The sequence below is a fragment of the Triticum urartu genome, chromosome 7, assembly GCF_003073215.2.
Source record: "Triticum urartu cultivar G1812 chromosome 7, Tu2.1, whole genome shotgun sequence".
Taxonomy (NCBI): Eukaryota; Viridiplantae; Streptophyta; class Magnoliopsida; order Poales; family Poaceae; genus Triticum; species Triticum urartu.
In genome coordinates, this window is record NC_053028.1 from 82680940 (window position 1) to 82701524 (window position 20585).

A 20585-nucleotide genomic window follows, 5' to 3' on the forward strand; every position below is an offset into this window, starting at 1 on the left:
CGGGGTACCGAACAACAGCAAATCGAGATTGGAGCACACGAAATGCCCGCTCGACATCCTTCCTGCAAGCCTCCTGAAGCTTCGCAAACCAGGCGTTCTTGCCTCCTGCCACAGGGTTTGAGATCGTCTTCACAAATGTCGACCATCTCGGATAGATGTCGTCAGCTAGACAGTACCCCTTGTTGTATTGGTGCCCATTGATCTCGAAGTTCACCGGAGGAGAATGACCCTCAACGAGCTTGGCAAAAACAAGAGAGCACTGCAGCACGTTGATGTCATTGTGAGTTCCTGGCATACCAAAGAAGGAGTGCCAAATCCAGAGGTCCTGTGTGGCTACCGCCTCAAGCACCACACTGCAACCGCCTTTGGCGCCTTTGTACATCCCTTGCCAACCAAATGGGCAATTCTTCCATTTCCAATGCATGCAGTCGATGCTTCCAAGCATCCCAGGAAATCCTCTTGCTGCATTCTGGGCTAGGATCCGAGCAGTGTCTTCCACATTGGGTGTTCTCAAGTATTGTGGCCCAAACACTGCCACCACTGCCCGACAGAACTTGTAGAAACACTCTATGCTGGTGGACTCGGCCATGCGCCCATAGTCGTCGAGTGAATCACTGGGAGCTCCATATGCAAGCATCCTCATCACTGTCGTGCACTTCTGGATGGAGGTGAATCCAAGAGCACCAGTGCAATCCATCTTGCACTTGAAGTAGTTGTCGAACTCCCGGATGGAATTCACAATCCTGAGGAAGAGCTTTCGGCTCATCCAATAACGGCGCCGAAATGTTCTCTCACCATGAAGTGGAGCATCGGCGAAGTAGTCGGAGTAGAGCATGCAGTAGCCTTGGAGACGATGTCGGTTCTTTGCTTTCATCCGCCCCGGCGCCGAGCCACCTCGCCGCGGCTTTTCATTGCTCGCCAGCTGCTGGGCGAGGGCGGCGAGCACCATGAGATGCTCTTCTTCCTGGACGTCGGCCGCGGCTTCCTCCTCCAGCAGCGGGGCGAGCTCTTCCTCCTCATTCGAGTCCATCGCCGAGGCAGGCAAAACGCCGAAAACCTTGCGCTCGGTGGGCGTGTACCCGCCGTAAAACCGCGCCTCCGTGGCCGGAAACGGCGGCCGGAAACGCCCAGCTGCTGTGGGAGGGGCTGCCGCGGCGAGGCGCTGCTATTTTCCGGCGGGGAATGGCTATCTAGCGGAGTAGGGCGGCGGCCGTCGCCGGGATATAGCTAGTGGTGGCCGAGGGCGCGGGGGGTGCGAGGCGAGTCGGGGGAAGAAAACCTTGACTTTTCCCCTGTCGGTGTGGGCCAGACATGCTTTTCCCTAGCGCCGGAGCCCCCAACTGCTCCCCAGCATGCCGGGTTCGACCTGTGACCGCCGGGCGGAAAAAAGGTCCGAACCGGCGATTTTCGGCACCCTGGGGGCGCGACTGGGCCGTTTTTTCGGCGCCGCCGCCGAAAAAGTGGCCTGGGGGGCCCTGTTGGGGGCGCGGCTGGAGATGCCCTTACGACCTTGCATGGCCAGCAACCCTGTTTAACCGGTTAGTTGCACCCTTCGTAAAGATTTTAAAACTGATATTTAAGATGCAAATCGGTTGATATCATTGAATACGACTTGCATCCTTAGACCAGGATCTAGCAAACTCATATATCATGCTCAACCACGAGTGGGCACGATCTGAACTCAGAGGCATCTGCACCCACTTTACAAAAAAATGCATTTTTAAGTACGTTTTAAAATCTCAAAAAAAAGTAATCAAAAGAAAATTCCATGCATACATGTTCACAAATGTGTGTGCGCGGCATAAAGTTTTGTGAAAAAATATCTTTTTGTTTTGTCCCCGCAAAAAAGATAAATTTCAGTGCTTCTAAATAGTTTTTTGTCTTTTTTGCACAGGCCATAAAAAAGATTATTTTTTCATGAAACTTTATGCACGCACGTAGAACATGAATACGTATCCGTGCCGCTGTTTTCGGATTTTTTTAGTATTTAGAAATGTATTTTTCAAAATGGGTTCATATGTATCCGTGTTCATCCATGCACTTCCCGCTCAACCGCTGACCTTACAACTTGTGCCAACAGGTTTGTGTCGATCCACTACCAGACAACAACGTACGAAACATGTACTACTTCCTCTCCCTTCGTGTTTTCTCTGGCTATCATTTACAGCAGCTCTCAAGATTTAAATCATCTTTTCAGTTAAATAAGTCCACTTGAAACTCAAAAATCTGGGTGTCCAAAAGCAAGAAAACACATGCAAGCATTTCTACAGATGAGAGCACCACTGCCTAACCATTCTGCTCGAATGTGTGCAGGCTTCATACCTCCTAATGTGCACCTGTAATAAGTGCAGTACTAAACCCCTGCATAATCTTAACACATCTACATTAATATTTGCCTACATACTACTGTGATCGTTAAGCTACTCCATGCAATCCCTGTACACGTACTGATTAATTAAGCAAGCATCAGGGATGAGTGTGCATAAATGTCATGGCACGTGTATGGATTGAAATGGATAGTTCAGAGTTGATCCGAATGTTAAGAAACACTTAGCTTGGCCAGATTTAACAGTAGAAAATATTACAAGAATATAAACTACTCCAGTGATCACTACTTCCGGTATGGCATAGCTAGCTCGTTTTGTTGGCAGAGTTTTTCATAGGCATCGCCGAGGGTTTAAGGTTTAGGGAACACCCATCGACACGCCATGGCGATACTCGAGGCGGTAGTAACAAAAGCTTGCAGCCAGAAAGATTATTGCAGAAGCGTGCTGTGCTGCTGGAGCCATTCCTGAATGGCAGAACGGAGACTGATATTGGGGATGACCTTCCGGTGTTGAAGTGGTTTGTTGGTCATCGGCGATCTGTTATTATTTTGAAGCCATTTCCGGATTAAATCACCTTCGTAGGTGAATCCATCTTCTGCGAAGTGAGGATCCTGCATGATTTCCTGAAATGTTGACAACAGATGATTAGTCACAAGATAAGGGAGCTACTAATTAATATCACACGAGTGCCTAGAAATAAACCAAACAAAAGACACATTCGAGTCATTCAGTGTTGTCATCTATTTATCTGCTCCTGAATAAGGAAAAAGCATAGAGTTCCTTTCTACTCACATGAGATATAGCACAAGTGAAGTGTGACGGTATGATGCTTTCATCTCTCACCGAACTCGAAGATGAAGGTGAAGGTAACATTGCACCATCCCTCATGTTCTCAACTGCTGTCCAGAGCTGGCCTGAAAGAGCAGGACGAGACCTGCTGCTTTGCTCAGTGCAAATGAGAGCAAGGTCTGCTAACTGCTGAATGTGCCCAACGGGCCACTCACCGGCTGAGGAATCAACTATAGAGTTAAGTTCACCTTGCTTCATCGCATCCTCTACAATCTTCTTTATACCGACAGGAGGCTGTCCTGTTAAAAGGCGCAAGACTACCATTCCAAAGGAATAAACATCACAGTGAGGTGTCATCTTCCGAGTGGCAAGATATTCAGGGTCCATGTATGTTGGGTCCTCCACAGGATGGTGGGAATTTTTGCTCTTAGACTGGATTAGCAGATGAGAAATACCAAAGTCACGAAGCTTGCTGACCAAGTTAGCATCAAGGAGGATGTTGGCAGGCTTAAGATCTCCATGAACAATTGGGTCAGGTTTGTTCTCATGCAGAAAGATCAAAGCTGAACATATCTCTGCAATAATACGAACGCGAATCTGCCAGGTCAGATTTTGCCTCTTATCCTCGCATGAAAGAAAATCTTCAAGGCTACCATTTGGCAAGGACTCATAGACAAGCGTCGATGACTCTTTGCATGCTCCTAGCAGAGTTACAAGGTTGGGGTGTCTCACTCTACTATGGATAGCAACCTGCAACATAAATCCAAAATAAATTATTTACAACTAGTCGTCTTGGAAACACTAATTTATTCAAGTTCCAGTTTTGACTGAAAAGAAGCAAGATATCACCAACTTTTTCTAGCATGACATAGGCAAAATAAAGAGTGAAGTGCATCAAAGGTCCTCGAACTATTTTAGAGGTGTTACATAGGTCCTCGAACTATGGAAAGGGTCATTGAGGTCCTCAAAGTGCAATATGCTTGCCATCCAAGTCCTCGAACTATTTTAGAGGTGTCATGTAGGTCCTTGAACTATTTCAGAGGTGTCACATACGTACACACTTATTGCACTTCAAGGATTTTTGAGGACCTGGATGACACTTTTCATAGTTCGAGGACCTATGTCACACCTTCAAAATAGTTCGAGGACCTATGGTGCACTTCACTCCAAAATAAACTTCAGAGCGAGTTCAGTAGAACTACCTCTTGTTCAAACTGTGAGCGTCCTTGACCATCGTGTCTCAGCACCTTTATTGCAACTTTCATGTTCCGGAGGACACCTCGGTACGCCGAGGCAACCCCACATTCTCTGAACTTCATTGAAGTACTGAAATTTTCTGTTGCACATTCGAGTTCAGCTAATGAAAACTGGCAGGGCATCGCCGTGCTTCTCCAGCGTAACTTTTCCACCTCTTTGAGTGCAGTATCTCGTTCCTTTAGCAAGACATCATGCTTGGACTGAAGCTGATTACACCGCTCTTTGGAATCAGTGAGCTGATGTTGCAGATTCAAACTATGCTCGTTGGCCTTCTGAAGTTCCCCACTATGGAACTTTTTCGATTCCAAAAGCTGATTTTGAGCATGTTCATTATGCTTATTAGCTTTCAGTAGCTCATTAGCAACCTCATCCTGTCGAGCTTTGACTTGTTGCAACTCTTGTTGTATTTTGGACAGATGCTCCTCAGTTTCTTTCTGTCGTTGCACCTGGTTTGCCTCTGATGTCCTAGCCTGCAGAATTCACACACTTTCATTCATATTTATCTGTGATAGATGGCTTGATTAATCTTGTTTCAATTGGCATAAATAGCATCGAGTCCAGATAAGTTGTAGTAGTCAGAATGGTTTAATCTAGAGAGTGCACGCATAACCCATAGGGCTAATTTGCAAGTGCGGCCCTCTAGTTTAGATAAGATAGCATTTTTGAAAAATAAATGCTTATCATTTATAATTTTTTAGGACATCATGATATGAACTTACTGTTTGTTCAGATTCAATCCGCCTCAAGCACTCATCAGAAGCTTCTTTCTTGAATACTGCAACTTCTTCCATGTACTTTTTAAGTTCATTAGACAAACAAATGTCTGAATGCCAATCTCTCTGTTAGGATCAGTGAGAGCAAATAATTAGTGACTTAAGGTAATAAAACTCAACCAGATTGTCTGGAAGGGGTAAAGTTTAACTACTAATTAGCAGGTTTTCATTGAGTTGTGCTTTATGTACACCATAAGTGGTACTTTTAAAGTTTAACTACTAATTAGAAGGTTTTCAGTGCATTTTCTTTGTTTCCTGTTGCACAAGGATTACCAGTCACGGTGAACCATGCATGCAAGAAATGTGTGTGGAAAAATTAAACAGAAACAAATAATGATGGAAGAGACTAACCAAAATGTCTTCTAAATCCTCAGGCCCAACGTCACCACCTTTAGACCTCTCAATGCATGTCTTACATCTAGGCCAACAAAAACAAACGTCAGTTCATGTTATAATGTGAAGAAGGCAAACAGAGGACTGGAATGCTACCTCTTGAAGCCATCAATTATGATAGTACTGTTTGGATCACACTTCAAACCCTCTATGTATGTTGCCATAGCACTTTCATATTTCTGCATCAGTGCTTGAACCTTCGCTTTACACACGTAACCCATCAGATAAGTAGGATCCAGCTCAATACATTTTTCTGCATCTTCCAGACCTTCAGGAAGAGCTCCCAGAAAGATGTGACACTGAGCTCTGTTTCTGAAAACCTGGATGTCCAATCATAAAAGTAGCACTATCATCACACTAAGTATTACAGTAATCAGGGTGCCAAGATAAAACGGTGCCCCTCGGAGCATGCCATACAGCTAACGATGTAAAACAAAAGAAAGATCATAGATAATATATGCTATATGACAGCAAAATTTAGTAATCAGAGATCCATCTAACTTGAATGGAGAAACAAATTTAACCAATGTATTGTACAAAGTACGACAGCTGAGAGAAGTGTTGTGACAGAATAATAACAGATAAAACAGCACATAGAAGTTGGCTTCAGATGTTATATACAGGGTATAATCGCTCTAAACCAAATTCTTACCGCGGGTTCTTTCGGATTCTTTTTCAGAGCTTCGGTATAGAGAGCTGCTGCTTCCTGATATTTTCTGCTGTAGAAGAGTTCATTGCCTGCAACATGCATGGTGGGGTACATTCAGATTCTAAAGCTGCAATTCTACATCACAATAGCTTGTCATGCCACTAAATGGAGGTGAATGTATCATGCTTGAAGAAAGGAAATAGATTGCTAGCAGCCTGTGTCCTGCGGTATTATCGATCCACGGCGTGGTTTTTCAAACAAAGCATGGAAAGCATTCAAGTCCATCCATTGCATGGCACGTTTTTGCAAAGTTATAAACCACAAGATGTACTGTATATATACAACATGAAATGCTCACAAAGTATATTTTTAACCTACTACTTCCTCCCAACTAAGGCGTTTCTTCAATTTGATTCCAAATGTAGGCCTTTCTACACTCCCAATGCAAATTTTCTCATGTTGTCCCAGTTCAGCCCCTAACTAGTTTGGTCGACAATTGACACATAATAACTCTAGTATTTACTGACTTATTGCAGTTGGGAGGAAACAGAAAAAGTGTTTGAAATTGGTGAATGGATATACTGGTATTTTACCAACAGCAACCTTAAAATATTGCGCCCAACTCTAAAAGGGGCCTACAGATTCGATGGAACGAAGTATCTCTTTTTGCAGGTTAAAACTTAAAACCCTGAAATTTCCCAAGAACGTCAACACTCAGTACAATCCACAGAGAAATTCCCTAACATTTCGTTTGGATCCATAGAACTGAATTCGACTGAGTCAACTGCACTCAGATCCGAGTAATCTTGCAGGATTTGTGCACGATTCTAGTATATGATTTCATTCTCAACTCTTTTCAAACACACACACACACACACACACACACACACACACACAGAGAGAGAGAGAGAGAGAGAGAGCGGTGGTGCATGAGGGGGCGGAACGAACCTTGCTCCCAGGAACGGCGGTAGTCGGCCTCCTCGGCGTCGAGCCGCTCCTGCTCCTCCCTCTTCCTCCTGGCGCTCTCCGTCTCGCGCCGCTTGCCCTTGGCGCGCGCCCGCGCGGCCACCTTGTTCACGCGGCGGAGCTCCCTGCCACTGTCCGCCCCCTCGCCGGCGCCGCCGCAACCCCTCAGGGGTCGGGGCGAGTGCACGCTGAACATGCCGCCGCGGCGAGGATGAACTGGACTAGAGGATCGGCGTCGGGGAAGTGCCTCGATGCTGCCGGCGGCCGGCCTACTCGCCTCCTCGACTGGGCGGACGGCGGTGCTACTAGAGTACAAGTGGAATGGCGCACCAGCTTTTGAATTTCAGATTGCCCCTCGTGACTCTGCTGCCACAGGAGGAGAGGAGTACTAGTACTCCGGAGTCCGGAAGCTCTAGCCCTCGGTGGGAAGCCAAAGTCCAAAGACGAACACGTGTGCATGCAAAGCGTAGTTAGAGCATCTTGCCTTCCCGAGGCGCCCTTCCAAGAGCGAGGACCAACCGGTGAATCGCTGCTGGAGTGACCAGACTGGGAAGAGCAGCGGCGCTAGCAGTAAATTTAAATTTGGCTCGCCAACTGCCATCAGCTAGCCACCCAACACATTTATTTCTTGATGCACCTCCGGCTCCGGGTTCCTACTCTACCTCCACCTCAAATCGATCCCTGCTCCGGCAAGGCGCAGGCGTGCATGCGCACGGTGGACAGAGCCCCACACCATGCATGACTACGGAGATTTTCGTTCGTTCGTTCAAATCCTAATAATCTTTGGAGAGGATGGGCAAATATGGTGGCGTGTACGTCATAGTAAGTTTCGTATCTTTTTGCGGAAAAACTTTCCAATCTATTCATAATCAATTATGGCAGTACAACAAATACCAGAAATAAAAATTACATCCAGATCTGTAGACCACCTAACGACGACTACAAGCACCGAAGCGAGCCGAAGGCGCGCCACCGTCATCGCCCCTCCATCATCGGAGCCGGGCACAACTTGCTGTAGTAGACAGTTGGAGAGTCGTCGTGCTAAGGCCCCATAGGACCAGCACCCCAGAATAGCAACCGCCGCCGATGAAAAATAACGTAGATCGGAAGGATCTAAACCGAAGACACACGAACATAGACGAACAACGACGAGATCCGAGCAAATCCATCAAAGATAGATCTGCCGGAGACACACCTCCACACGCCCACCAACGCTGCTAGACGCACCGCCGGAACGGGGGCTAGGCGGGAAGACCTTTATTCCATCTTTAGGGAGCCGCCGCCGTCTCGCCTTTCTGAGTAGGACACAAAAACCTAACAAGATTGAAAAAACAGAGCCCTCCCGCCAGCCCTTACCAGGATCCACCGCGCCTCCATGGCCCTAGGGCCACCGGAGACGAGGCGGACCTGTGCCGGCGCCGGCGAGAGGTACGAACCCTAACTTTTTTTCTTGGAGGAGGAGGAGGAGGCGGAGCCCTAGCTCTAGGCTCTTGTGTGTTTTTTCTCAACAGTAAGTTTGTATCAGTGCATATGATACCTGCACTGATACCAATAGCGGATTCAGGATTTGAAGTTACTCGGGGTGGACTTTTAGAGAAAACATAATTTTGAAGCCACGGTGCAATGAAAGAAGACAATGAACAAAGTTAATGGGCTAGGTAGTATGGATCCAGGCAAGACGATCAATACAACCAATATTGCAATGTAGCTTTATTCTCAAAGAGAAAAATATATAACGCGACAAACAAATCATTTAAGGCCTAATTCTTATGTTCATATATAGAACATCCAATTTGGTAGGTAATTAAATTTCCCTAAAAAAATCAGCATTTAACTTTGAAAAATTAGGCCAACGTAACAAGAGATTAAAGAAATATAGGAGAATGAGAGCAGAAAATTAGGGAAGAATGAGAGTAGAAGATTAGGGGAGAATGAACGAACTTGCTGTTTGCTGTCTCAATTGGCTCATCGCTTGCAGTTTTAAAGGGGCGGTGACGTTGCCGCCTTCCGCGAATAAGTGGATTCCTCTTTCTCCATCGAGCACCATCGGTCGGGGAAGGACCTAGGCAGTGCCACGGCGAGGCTGCGGACCGGCAGCATAGGGCGCCGCGTCACGGAGGCGAGGCGGCGGCACTTGAGGGCGGCGGCAATACATTTTTTTGAGCGGTGATCGCACGAGACATTTTTTTTTGAGAAATCGATCACGCGATACATTGTTTGCTGATTTGGTTTCCTTTGTTTGCTGATTTGCTGATTTGGTTTCCTGTCGACAGAATTGGGAATGCCAAAACTTTACAGAAAATCATGGGCTCACATAGTAACGTCTAGTTGGGCCTTAGTCATTGGCCCATCTTACAACTTACAAGCAAATTGTTATCTTCTGTCTTCCTGCTCGTAACTTCTTCCGATTGAATCTACAGATCTATACCAGAGCTCTCTCCCTCCCATGGCGGCCATTAGAAAAAGCAGTAGGGATACCCTAGGGTTAGAAATTTTACCCGGGGCGACCGCCCATACACGACCCCACGCTGGATCCGCCCCTTACCTCGCGTGTGTCATCTTTACGCAGGATTTTCTCAAATCCCGTAGCTGCGTGATTTTTTTTTGGCCTCTTGTTGCGCCCCATCCTTGATTACATACATACTCCATCGTCATCCATCGAGTATGTATGAATGCACGTGTGTGCTTATTCACCATAGAGGCTTTGCCTTGCGTCAAGCCTCGTAAACTCTAGTCAAGTTTATATATAAAAAAATATCAACATTCACAGTGCCGATCAATATCATTAGATGCAGCATGAACTAATTTTCATAGTGCATATCTATACTACTCCTGTAGATCTTTATATTTTTTAGCAGTATAAGTTTGGTTAAACTTTTACGAAATTTGATTTAGGGCAAAACTTGCATACATAGTAAAAATAAACGGAAAGAATACTTGCATGTAACATTTTGTGCTCTTAGTATGTAGTAGTATGGTCTATGTAACATTTTCACTAAGCTCCCTAGTTTTGGAGCCCTCACATACAACAGAGGTCTTAAATTTGGGATTGGGTTGCTCAATTAGACCGGTTCAAATCACGTAATCCTTAGAGCCACTATGCTCCCTAGGGTTGAAGGCCTGAGATGCAAATTTACTTGTGGGTCACGTTGCGCGGTGGGGTGAGCGTGTCAATCTGTGCATTGCGGCCAATTGGGCAGCTGAATTATGGGTAGGTCATGCATGTCAGAGGAGAGACTGGCTAAATCGTTGCGCCGTGGCTCCCCCGCTTCCTTCACAATCCAGAAGAAGAGGAGGGGCGCTCGTGGTATTGTCTAGGGCGGCATGGCGTTTGGAAGGGGGCTACTGGTTTAAGTACGTGTCTTCTAGCCGTCTAGGGAGCATGTGGACTGAGCAACTGCTGATTTGGGGAGAGGGGTTGCGGTGGTCGGCGGGGACCTTTGGTGATGTACTGAGGCTAGCCACAATGGAGAGTAACTTAAAGTAGTAACATGCATATGTTACTGGTCTATATTACTACCTCCACAATGGGGAGTAACATATATGTGGTGTCATGTAACACTTCATTTATTAAGTTGTAGACTCATTTTGTCTTGGTAGGAATAACTAGCTATGTTAGGCTAGCCATAATGGGAGTAACTTAGCTAGTAATATAGCGCACTTCAAGAATTTTTTTGCTTATGTGGCAAGTAATTAATGAGAGGTGGTAACATAATATGTTACTGTAACATAGCGCTTTTCAAGATAAGATGAGTCTACAAGCTAATAAATGAAGCCATCTAAAATACTACTATTGTGTTACTTTGCATTATGAAGGTAATAATTTAGGCTAGTGTCATATGCATGACACTAGTCTAAGTTACTCCCCACTATGACCAGCCTTACCACATCACTCTCTTTCTTCATTAATTACTTTTCACATCATCATCTATTTTATCTAAATATGTGTGATGTTACCACCTATGTTACTCCTATTGTGGGTAGTCTAGGGACATCATGAGCTACCATTAGAGGGTAGCTGCCATTTTAGCAGACATAACCATTTAGTAGGTTACTCAGATGCACTGGCGGAGCCTCTTGGAGGCCAAAGAGGGCCACGACCCCCCTTCCAAAGTTGGAAAACAAATGTAGTACCCCCTCTGATCCATATTACATGTCGCTCAAATGGATGTATCTAGCACTTCAACCCATCCCAAATATACACCCCTCCTTCCTAGGCCCAGCCCAATAAACCGACAAGCCCTCCCACGACTGATGCACGCACGTCTCTCCTCCTTCTTCTTTCCCCAAATCAACATACTTTTTTTCTTTCCTCAAATCGCCATGGATGACGCCTAGGTCTTGGACTTGTCTGCCAACCGCCGCTTACCAGTCACCACTTTTGCCAACCGCCACTGTCCGCCGGCCTGCCGCTCGGGTTGGCGGTTGCCAACCATCTCCACCCTCCACCCCTTCGGGCAACCCAGCGGGCGCTAGCTACCTGCTGCTCCTCGCCTTCATCCAGTCGTAGGCGGAGGTGGAGGCCAACCGTTGCTTCCGGAGGAATGCGGAGTTCGACGAGGTGTTCGCCGATCTAGAGGCAGAAGTGGAGGAGGAGCCGGAGTTTTGACTGCCGGCCATCTACCCGGAGCTCGGCATGAAGATCATGGACATCTCCGACGACGATGAGTACTATACACTAGCTTAGTTAATCTACGTAGGTTTTTTTTATGCATGCTATGTATGGTTTTAAGGTATGAAATATGAGGTATTCGGATGCCGGGAGGGAAAAATGAGGGCTTCCCGTAATTACCCGTAGATGAGTCCGGACATGCCCATGGGCATTTGAGGGCCCGGATTTGGTGTCCTCGGCTATAGGTGCTCTAACTTCAAAGCTGGATGAGAAATCTGCATCTAATTTCTAGTTGTACAAATACTCCAAATTATTTGCAAATCTAAGGAATATCGATTAGAGTGTAAATAGGAAGGTTTTCTGCACCGGATCTCTCCGGTGCAAGCTTCGGGAATAGCCGATGGCAGAAACCTAAAGTACATTATATCCAACACTTCTGATTCGACATAATCCTCTTGAATACATCAACGAAAGAGATTTCTTTATACCCCTACATAATAAAGGGTAAGATTATCTTTTAAAAAATACGCCACCCGTGCCGAGCCCGCTGATACGCGGCATGTGTGCATACCATCTCTTTCTATTTAATCTTCAAAAAAATTGCACCAATAGAGATTCAAACTCCAACCCTCAAGGTTTACTTCAAGTTCTAGTACAACCGGACAGATTACTGCTTGTTGTGCCCACTTGCTTTCTTTTCCCCTTCTTATGTGGCAATGTAATGAACTTTCAGGCTGAGTTTTTCGTGTTTTTTTAAATCGGATTTTGTTTTGTTTTATTTTGAGTTTTTTTTGTTTTCTTTCTTGTTTCTCTTTCAAATGTGTAATCTTAAAAAAATCGAATTCATGGACTTTTTCTCAAATTTGTGAATGTTCTTCTATTTCTCGAACATTTCCTGAAAATTTGCCATTTTTTTCGAATACATGAACATTTAAAAAGAATCAATGAACTGTTTCAAATCCACTAACGTTTGGGCCGGCCAAGCAGGCGCCTGACGGTAGCGATGTTGTCGCCTAGTTGGGCTAAGGCTTAAGTTTTTTTCATTTCTTCTATTTCTTGTTAATTCATTTTCCCCCTTTTGAAATTTATAATTGTTTTGAAACATGTTCAAAACTTTGGAATATTGTTTGGAATTCCAAAAAGACCCTATTTTTAAATATTCTTTACAATTTTAAAAATATTATATTTTTTGAAAATAAAACACGATATCAATTTTTTTGTTCGCAAATATAAGAAAAGTTTGCATTTCAAAAAATTTGATTTTTTTTAAAAGATCCTGGTTTGCAATTGTTGTCAAATTTTTATGAATTGTAGGAAATTTTTCAATAGTTTGTAAAAAAGTGTTCAAGTTTGTAAAGTTTACATACATAATTTGAAATTCCTAAATTGTTGAAAAATTTAAAGAAATAGTCATGACATAAGAAAATGTTCATGTTGATTGATAATGATAGAAATTACAAATAACGGAAGCATTTAAGTTAGGAAAAACTACATGCGCACGGATGCACCCGTCTGGCCTAATCTAGCACGCTTCTCTCAACTGGTGGTTTTTTTAGACAATGGATAAATGACCCAACTTTTGCAAGCAGGTGGGTATGCCCATGGTAGTCATTTATGCTAGGTTTGAACGACTTCGAACACCGTATGCAATTGGGACATGTCCGACCATTTATCGGCCTTTTTTGATAAAAAAAACTCTAGAAAATGTAAAATTTGTCAAAAACGAAAACAACTTGGCATGGTGCCTTGAATTGGTCATACAATCCAATGATAAAACTTGGAGTCATTTGACGGATGAAGAGATACAACGTGCTCTCAAACGGAGCCTTCTCGCCTCTACCTGGACAACCTATAATAGACATCCGTGCTAAGTTTGAATGATTTCCGACACTTTATGCAAGTTGCGAGACGTCCCACCATCTATTTTTACCAAGAAAACTTCAGAAAATGAATAACTTGTCGAAAACTCAAGCAACTTGTCGAAAATTTATGCTAGGTTCAAGAAAGTGGGCATGCCCATTATAGGCATCCATGCCAGGTTTGAATGACTTCTGACACCGTATATAAGTTGCGACACGTCCGGCCGTTTACCAGCCTTTTTGACCGAGAAAACTCCAGGAAATGTAAAATTTGTCAAAAACCAAAACAACTTGGCAATGTGCCTTGAATTGGTCATACAAGTCAATGTAAAAGAATTGAGGTCATTTGACGGATGTTGAGAAACAATGTGCTCTCAAACGGAGCCTTCTGGCCTAGCCGGATACTCTACGTTAAACATGGTGCTTTTAGGAATTCTTGAAATGACCCCTATTTTTGTCAGCGGGTGAGCATGCCCATGGTAGGCATCCATGCCAGATTTGAAGGGAAAAGTATTTTAAATTATAATTTAAACATGTAGTTTAACTATTATTTTAATTGTTTAACTTAATTAACAAGTATAAAGGGATAAAATCAAAAACAGTAAATGATTTTTTAGAAGAATTTAATAAATATTTGAAGGAAAAGAAATTAAAATATTATTTTAGATAGTTACTTATACTATTATTTTGGTATTCTAAACAATATTTCAAATTTTTGAACATGTTTCAAAAAGAATAATAAAGCTCAAAAAGGAGAAAAGTGAATTAACCAAAAAGGGGGAAGATAAATGAAAAATAGAAATAAAACTTAGGCGTTGGCCCAACTAGGCAACGACATCGGTCCCATCGGGTGCCTGTTGGGTCTGCCCAAGCGCTCAAGTATTTGAAAAAAGTTCATTGATTTTGAAAATTTTCCTCACAAAATTTCAATAAAAATTCATGAAACAATGTTGCAAAAAATAGCGTTCCTGGTTTTGGGGACGTTAGCTTCAAAGCCGGTTTTTTGGGTTTTGGGAACCTTCTAGGAGGTTTCCCGAATCGTGCTTTTTAGTTTTTCTTTTTCTTTTTATCTTCTCTCCTATTATCATTTATCATCCCTTTTTTTTTCCCTTTTTCGTTTTATTAAAAATAATTTCAAAATTTTGTCCGCAATTTCATCATATTTCATGTTCGGAATTTTGAAATATTTCGTGTTAAAAAACCGTTCAGAATTTTGTTTTTTCATATTTATTAAGAATATTCTAAAAATTCATAAAATGTTCAGAACTTCTAATTTTTATCGGATTTATTAACAAATGTTCATAAATTCAACTGTAAACTTGAAAAAATGTTCACATTGTCAAATATTGTTCAGCGTTTCAAAAAGTGTTCCCATTTCTAAAAAAATATTCACATTCTGAACAATTTTTAAAGACAATTTCTTTTTTTTAAATTCAGTACAATTGGTTTTGAAAAAAATTGCGAATTAAGGAAATAGAAAAGAAAAGATTTCATGAATTGGGGCCATTTCAAGTTCATTGATTTGAAAAAAAGTTCAAGAATTTTAAAAAAGTTAACGAAATTAAAAAAACAACCATTTGAATAAAGTTCACGAATTTGAAAAATATTGCGAAATTGGAAATAGTTCATTGCTTTTAATAAAGTTCACGAATTTGAAAAAAGTTCAATGGTTTGAAAAAAATTCGGATTTGATTTGTTTTTGCAAATTTAAGAAATTCTTCGTGGATTTCTAAAAGATGCTCATGAATTTGAAAAGGTTCATGATTTTACAATTTATGGATAAGCAAATGGAAAAGATAAGACAAAAAAACCGAAGAAGGCCATATGGAGAAGACTTACAGCAACAAGAAAAAACAAAGTAACTAGGTATAGCAAGGTTGCTTACACCTGGAGGTTGAGAGCTCAAGCCCCACTTGAGTCACCTACTTTTTCGAAGGTTAGAAAAACAAAATAAAAACTAATGGTCACGTTCGGCGTATACGTTCTGGCGGGCGACCCACCATACTTACGAAAGTGGGTATGATGTGCCAATGGTCCATATTGCCCTTTATACGTTTAGTGAAGTGAAGGGGGTTGTACCGAAGCTGAGCTCTACATACAAATATCCCAAAATCAATATGAGATAACATAGATATAAAAATCAAAGTGATGACTAGATGCTCTGGTCTAACACTTCCAAGATAAGATGATTTGACTAGCTCAAGTACAAATGTAATATGTTTAATTGCATAGGGTTAGAACATAAACTTGCTAGCTGCACATATTCTCCAATTCCGAGATAGCTAGCAAACACCTAAAATTTGTGATATCTTGAGCAATGAACCTTACACTCAGAACTTCAACCCTTCATTGCAAGTAATACTTGCGATAAATTGATTGATCCAATCCAAACAGAGACCACTAACTTCTGGTACAATGTCTATGCAGAAAGAAACTTCCTAAATGTCGTAACATTATATAGGCTGCAAAACAAGCTTATGCTTGCAACAATCACAGGATAGAGCATCACATTTGTATATGAAAATGCAATTGCTGATGACAATCACAATTAGGTGAGCAACATAAATAGAACATCAGCGGGACAATATATGCGTGCAGGCCCTACAGGATATATCAAACAAGTCAGTTTGGGGATATTTCAAAACAGTGATAAAAAAAAGCATCATACAATAGTACGGATTAAATCGTGTTATCCTAAATTACTTACTCAAGGAATTATTATAACTCTAAATGGGCAGGAGGTTGACCATCCACCGTGACTGGAATGGCTGTGCCTGTGTGCATCGTTCGATGCAGACCGTAGAGGCCGGGGGTTATATATCCTCCTTTTCGAAAACAATCCACCATGACCGGAATGTCTCTCGGACTAGACTGAACAGCAGATGAGAATAAACCTAAACGCTGGACGCTTCCATCAGAAGAGGAGGGTGAGGTTCAGTATGATTCAAGCACAGGTGCATTTGGAATAAATAGACAATATATTTCCTCCTGATGTGGTTTAGCACAATATAGCAGAGTTGAACCGAACAATAGTGTAGGAGCAATATATAGAAAATCCTTCATGGCCGGTTTCAAGGCATTTCCTCGTAGTCCCCGGGAAGCTCGTAGCCGCAGACCGGGCACAGACGGTTGACATTGAGCGGCCTGAAGATGCATCGCTGGTGGAAGGAGTGGGCGCAGGGCAGCGCCCTCAGCCTGTCGCCCTCCTCGAAGTCGTCGTGGCAGACATGGCAGTACCGCTCCCTCGTGTCGCCCGCCCTCGGGATGGCCAGGAGCGCGATCGCGCTGCTCGCCGCGGGGACGAGATTTCGCATCTCGCGCTCGCGCGCCTGGAGGTCCAGAAGCCCCGCGAGCCCGGCCTCGTACTCCTCCATCATTATCCTGCGAGCGTTTTCCAGATCGGCACGAGGTCTGGGGCTGAGGCTTGCCCGCTTGTTTTCCCGTAGATGATGATCACGATGGACGCCGGCCGCCGCTTTGGTGGCTCCATTTGCTGGGGTGGAGTGGAGGTGGGTGTTGGAAATATGAGCAATTTACCAAATGATTTTATTAACAGAAATACTAAATAAAGCATGACTAATATAGAAAATATAAAGTAAGTCATGCAATCTGACAGAGAGAAGATAAACATCGTCTGCATATATGAACTTGTGGTAAACACATCTAGAACAGACACTAAATGAAGCTGCTTATACGACATAGAACCTAACATATGTAGGGCAGAAACTAGAGGCGAGAACTGTAGCAGGACTCCTAACAGAAGGAACAAGAATACGTACGGGACAGCAGCAGCGGAAGCACTGGACTTGGGGTCGACATCCTCTCCAGCCATGTCGTCGATGAGGTTGTTGACGTCGGGGAAAAAGTCGTCGTCGGAGTCCATGATGAAGAAGTCAGTAGTCGCGCGGAGCGCTCCCCAAAAACTTTATCACCCTTCTCCCGTACAGGACTCAAAATGGTGCGGTTTCGGACTGCAGCAGCTCAGAGAATGGAACCGGTGGCGAGAGGAAGAAGAAGTTCTGGTGCGTCTCTCTGGGAGGAGCGACCTCCCTTTTATAGGCGCAAGAGAAGGAGGCGAGAGGGCAGCGACGCGAGGCGAAACGAAGAGACGGAGGCGAAGCGAAACCGTTCGCATTGCGAGGCGAGGCGTGGCGGGCGTGGATATCCCTCTTGTTCTCATGCTCGTCCAAGTGGGGAAAGAGCCTCCCTTATAAGGAGGTACAATTCCCACTAAACTAGCAATGTGAGACTAAACTTTAGTAGTATCCCTTGCCTTGTACAAATGGGCTAAGTGGGCCTCTAGGATTTATTAGGAATTTCTGAAATAGTTATTGGGCTGCCCAAAATAGACTAAATTCCAGCAATCCCTCACCAGATCCCAGAGGCACATAGAAATTTGCCTTTGGTTCCAAAACACTGTTTTATATACCGGTACTGCAGTGGAGACTGTTAAGTTGAACTTTCACCTAGAACTCTATGCTACACTAGTAACCAACTTGAACAGTGGACTGGGCCTTGAACTGCAAGTTTTCTGCGAATCTAGCTTCACATAAAGCCTTGACCGATACGTGGCTACCGTGGGTCTTCCCCGCGGGTGGAGCTTATGCGTCATACTCTGTGGCCTTTCATGAGTTTACTAGAGAGAACCCTACTATCATATATTGCGACGTTTGACAATCAGACTCATATAGGTGTGTTCTTCAAAAGATGTTCTGCAGGATAACATCTCTGCTTAAATAAGCCACTTAGAACACATTAATATATACATCAACCTGCCATGAGATTAGGAGAGTATTGCATCTTCATGGAGTGGTATTGTGAATAGTAAGGATACTCTCCTCTTAGTTGACCAACAGCTTGTCTTCCACATCTAATGCACGGGATCTCCGATCACAAAGAATAGGTTACCACTGTGAACGATTCATATTGTGGGTCTCATACCCATGTCCCTCGATGCATTATCTATCACATTACGTGATAGACCCTTAGTAAAAGGATCTGCCAAATTTTTAGACGTTTGGATATAATCCAACGCAATAACTCCGGAGTTTTTCATTTTCCTGACAGACTTTAACCTTCTCTGAACGTGTCTTGATGACTTCATATTATCCTTTGAGCTGCTCACTTTCGTGATCACAGTTTGATTGTCGCAGTTCATAAGGACACCCGGTACAGGTTTCTCAACAACCGGCAAGTCATTCAAGAGCCGGCGAAGCCAATCTGCTTCAACCGTAGCTGTATCTAGTGCTGTGAGTTCTGCTTCCATTGTTGACCTCGTTAAGATGGTCTGCTTGCAAGACTTCCAAGAAGCAGCGCCACCTCCATGAGTGAATACATAACCGCTCGTGGCCTTTATCTCATCAGTATCAGAGATCCAGTTTGAGTCACTATACCCTTCAAGCACCTTTGGATGCCCGGTGTAGTGAATTCCATAATTTGTAGTGCCTTTCAAATAACGCAAAACTCTCTCTAGAGCTTTCCAATGCACATCTCCTGGTTTTGAGACAAACCGACTCAGTTTGCTAACAGCAAAAGAGATGTCAGGTCTTGTAGCACTTGCTAAGTACATAAGCGAGCCAATAATCTGAAAATATTTCAATTGATCTCCAGCAATTCTTCGATTCTTTCGAAGTAACACACTCGCATCATATGGTGTTGGAGAGGGCTTGCAGTCACTATAGCCAAAGCGACTCAAGATCTTTTCCACATAGTGAGATTGAAGCAATGTAATCCCACCATCATCGTCTCTCAACAACTTGATGTTCAGAATGACATCATCCACTCCTAAATCCTTCATCTCAAAACAACGAGATAGGAAATCCTTGACCTCCTTAATAACATTCAGATTTGTTCCGAAAATCAGTATGTCATCAACATACAAGCACAGGATAACTCCTTCGCCCCCACCATGGCGATAGTACACACATTTGTCGGCTTCGTTCACAACAAAGCCTGCAGCTATTAAAGTTCTTTCAAACTTCTCATGCCACTGTTTGGGTGCTTGTTTAAGTCCGTACAAAGACTTCAGCAACTTGCACACTTTCCCTTCCTGACCATCTAGTACAAACCCATCTGGTTGTTCCATATAAATTTCCTCGTCCAACTCTCCATTTAGGAAAGCAGTCTTAACATCCATTCGATGAACGAGAAGACCATGCGAGGCAGCCAGTGAAAGTAGAACTCGAATAGTGGTCAGTCGAGCCAGAGGTGAGTAAGTATCAAAGAAGTCTTCACCTTCTTTTTGGGTATAACCCTTAGCCATGAGCTGAGCCTTGTACTTTTCAATAGTACCATCAGGCCTAAGCTTCTTCTTGAATACCCATTTGCATCCTATAGGTTTGCACCCATAAGGACGATCAGTTATCTCCCAGGTTCCATTCACCAAGATAGAATCCATCTCGCTACGAACCGCTTCCTTCCAGTAGTTAGCATCTTCAGATGCATAGGCATCTGAAATAGAACTGGGAGTGTCATCTATGAGATACACAAGAAAATCATCACCAAAGGACTTTGCAGTCCTCTGTCTCTTGCTCCTAGTAGGAACTTCATTGTTCTCCTCCACAGGACTTTCGAAGTGTTCCATCGAAATGGCAGGTTCGGTAATTGTAACTGGTTCCTGATTCGATGAACTAGGCATCTCCTGATTAGATGAGGTAGCCATATCCTTCATGGGAAAGATATCTTCAAAGAAAGTCGCATCATTCGACTCCATGATCGTACCGACATGCATGTCAGGTACCTCAGATTTTACAACAAAGAATCTATAGCCAATGCTATGAAAAGCATATCCCATGAAAACACAATCCACAGTCTTTGGTCCAAGCTTCCGCTTCTTTGGAATTGGAACATTGACTTTCGCCAAACAACCCCATGTTCACATATAAGAGAGTTTTAACCTTTTCTTCTCCCATTCCTCGAATGGAGTTATCTCTTTGTTCTTTGTGGGGACTCGGTTCAGGA

The 20585-nt window shown here is 43.5% G+C and overlaps 1 protein-coding gene across 1 annotated transcript; it reads right to left on the minus strand.

Annotated features, from left to right (window-relative positions):
* Positions 1–2490: 2490 nt before the first annotated feature.
* Positions 2491–7350, minus strand: LOC125518430 (U-box domain-containing protein 70-like). The gene is made up of 8 exons (XM_048683270.1): positions 7137–7350; positions 6192–6277; positions 5636–5859; positions 5498–5564; positions 5093–5212; positions 4319–4843; positions 3120–3866; positions 2491–2950 (listed from the first exon to the last, which is right to left on the minus strand). Exons 1-8 carry the CDS (start codon positions 7348–7350, stop codon positions 2756–2758), a joined length of 2178 nt encoding a protein of 725 aa, XP_048539227.1. The 3' UTR covers positions 2491–2755.
* Positions 7351–20585: the final 13235 nt, after the last annotated feature.

Bases quoted from the DNA above. Each gene is read 5' to 3' on its own strand.
- LOC125518430 (XM_048683270.1), bottom strand. From the start codon at position 7,350: ATGTTCAGCGTGCACTCGCCCCGACCCCTGAGGGGTTGCGGCGGCGCC. The intron at 5,213-5,497 runs GTTAGTCTCTTC...TGATCCTAACAG, and splicing joins AGGATTTAGAAGACATTTTG to AGAGATTGGCATTCAGACAT. The intron at 3,867-4,318 runs GTAGTTCTACTG...TTTATGTTGCAG, and splicing joins GCTCACAGTTTGAACAAGAG to GTTGCTATCCATAGTAGAGT.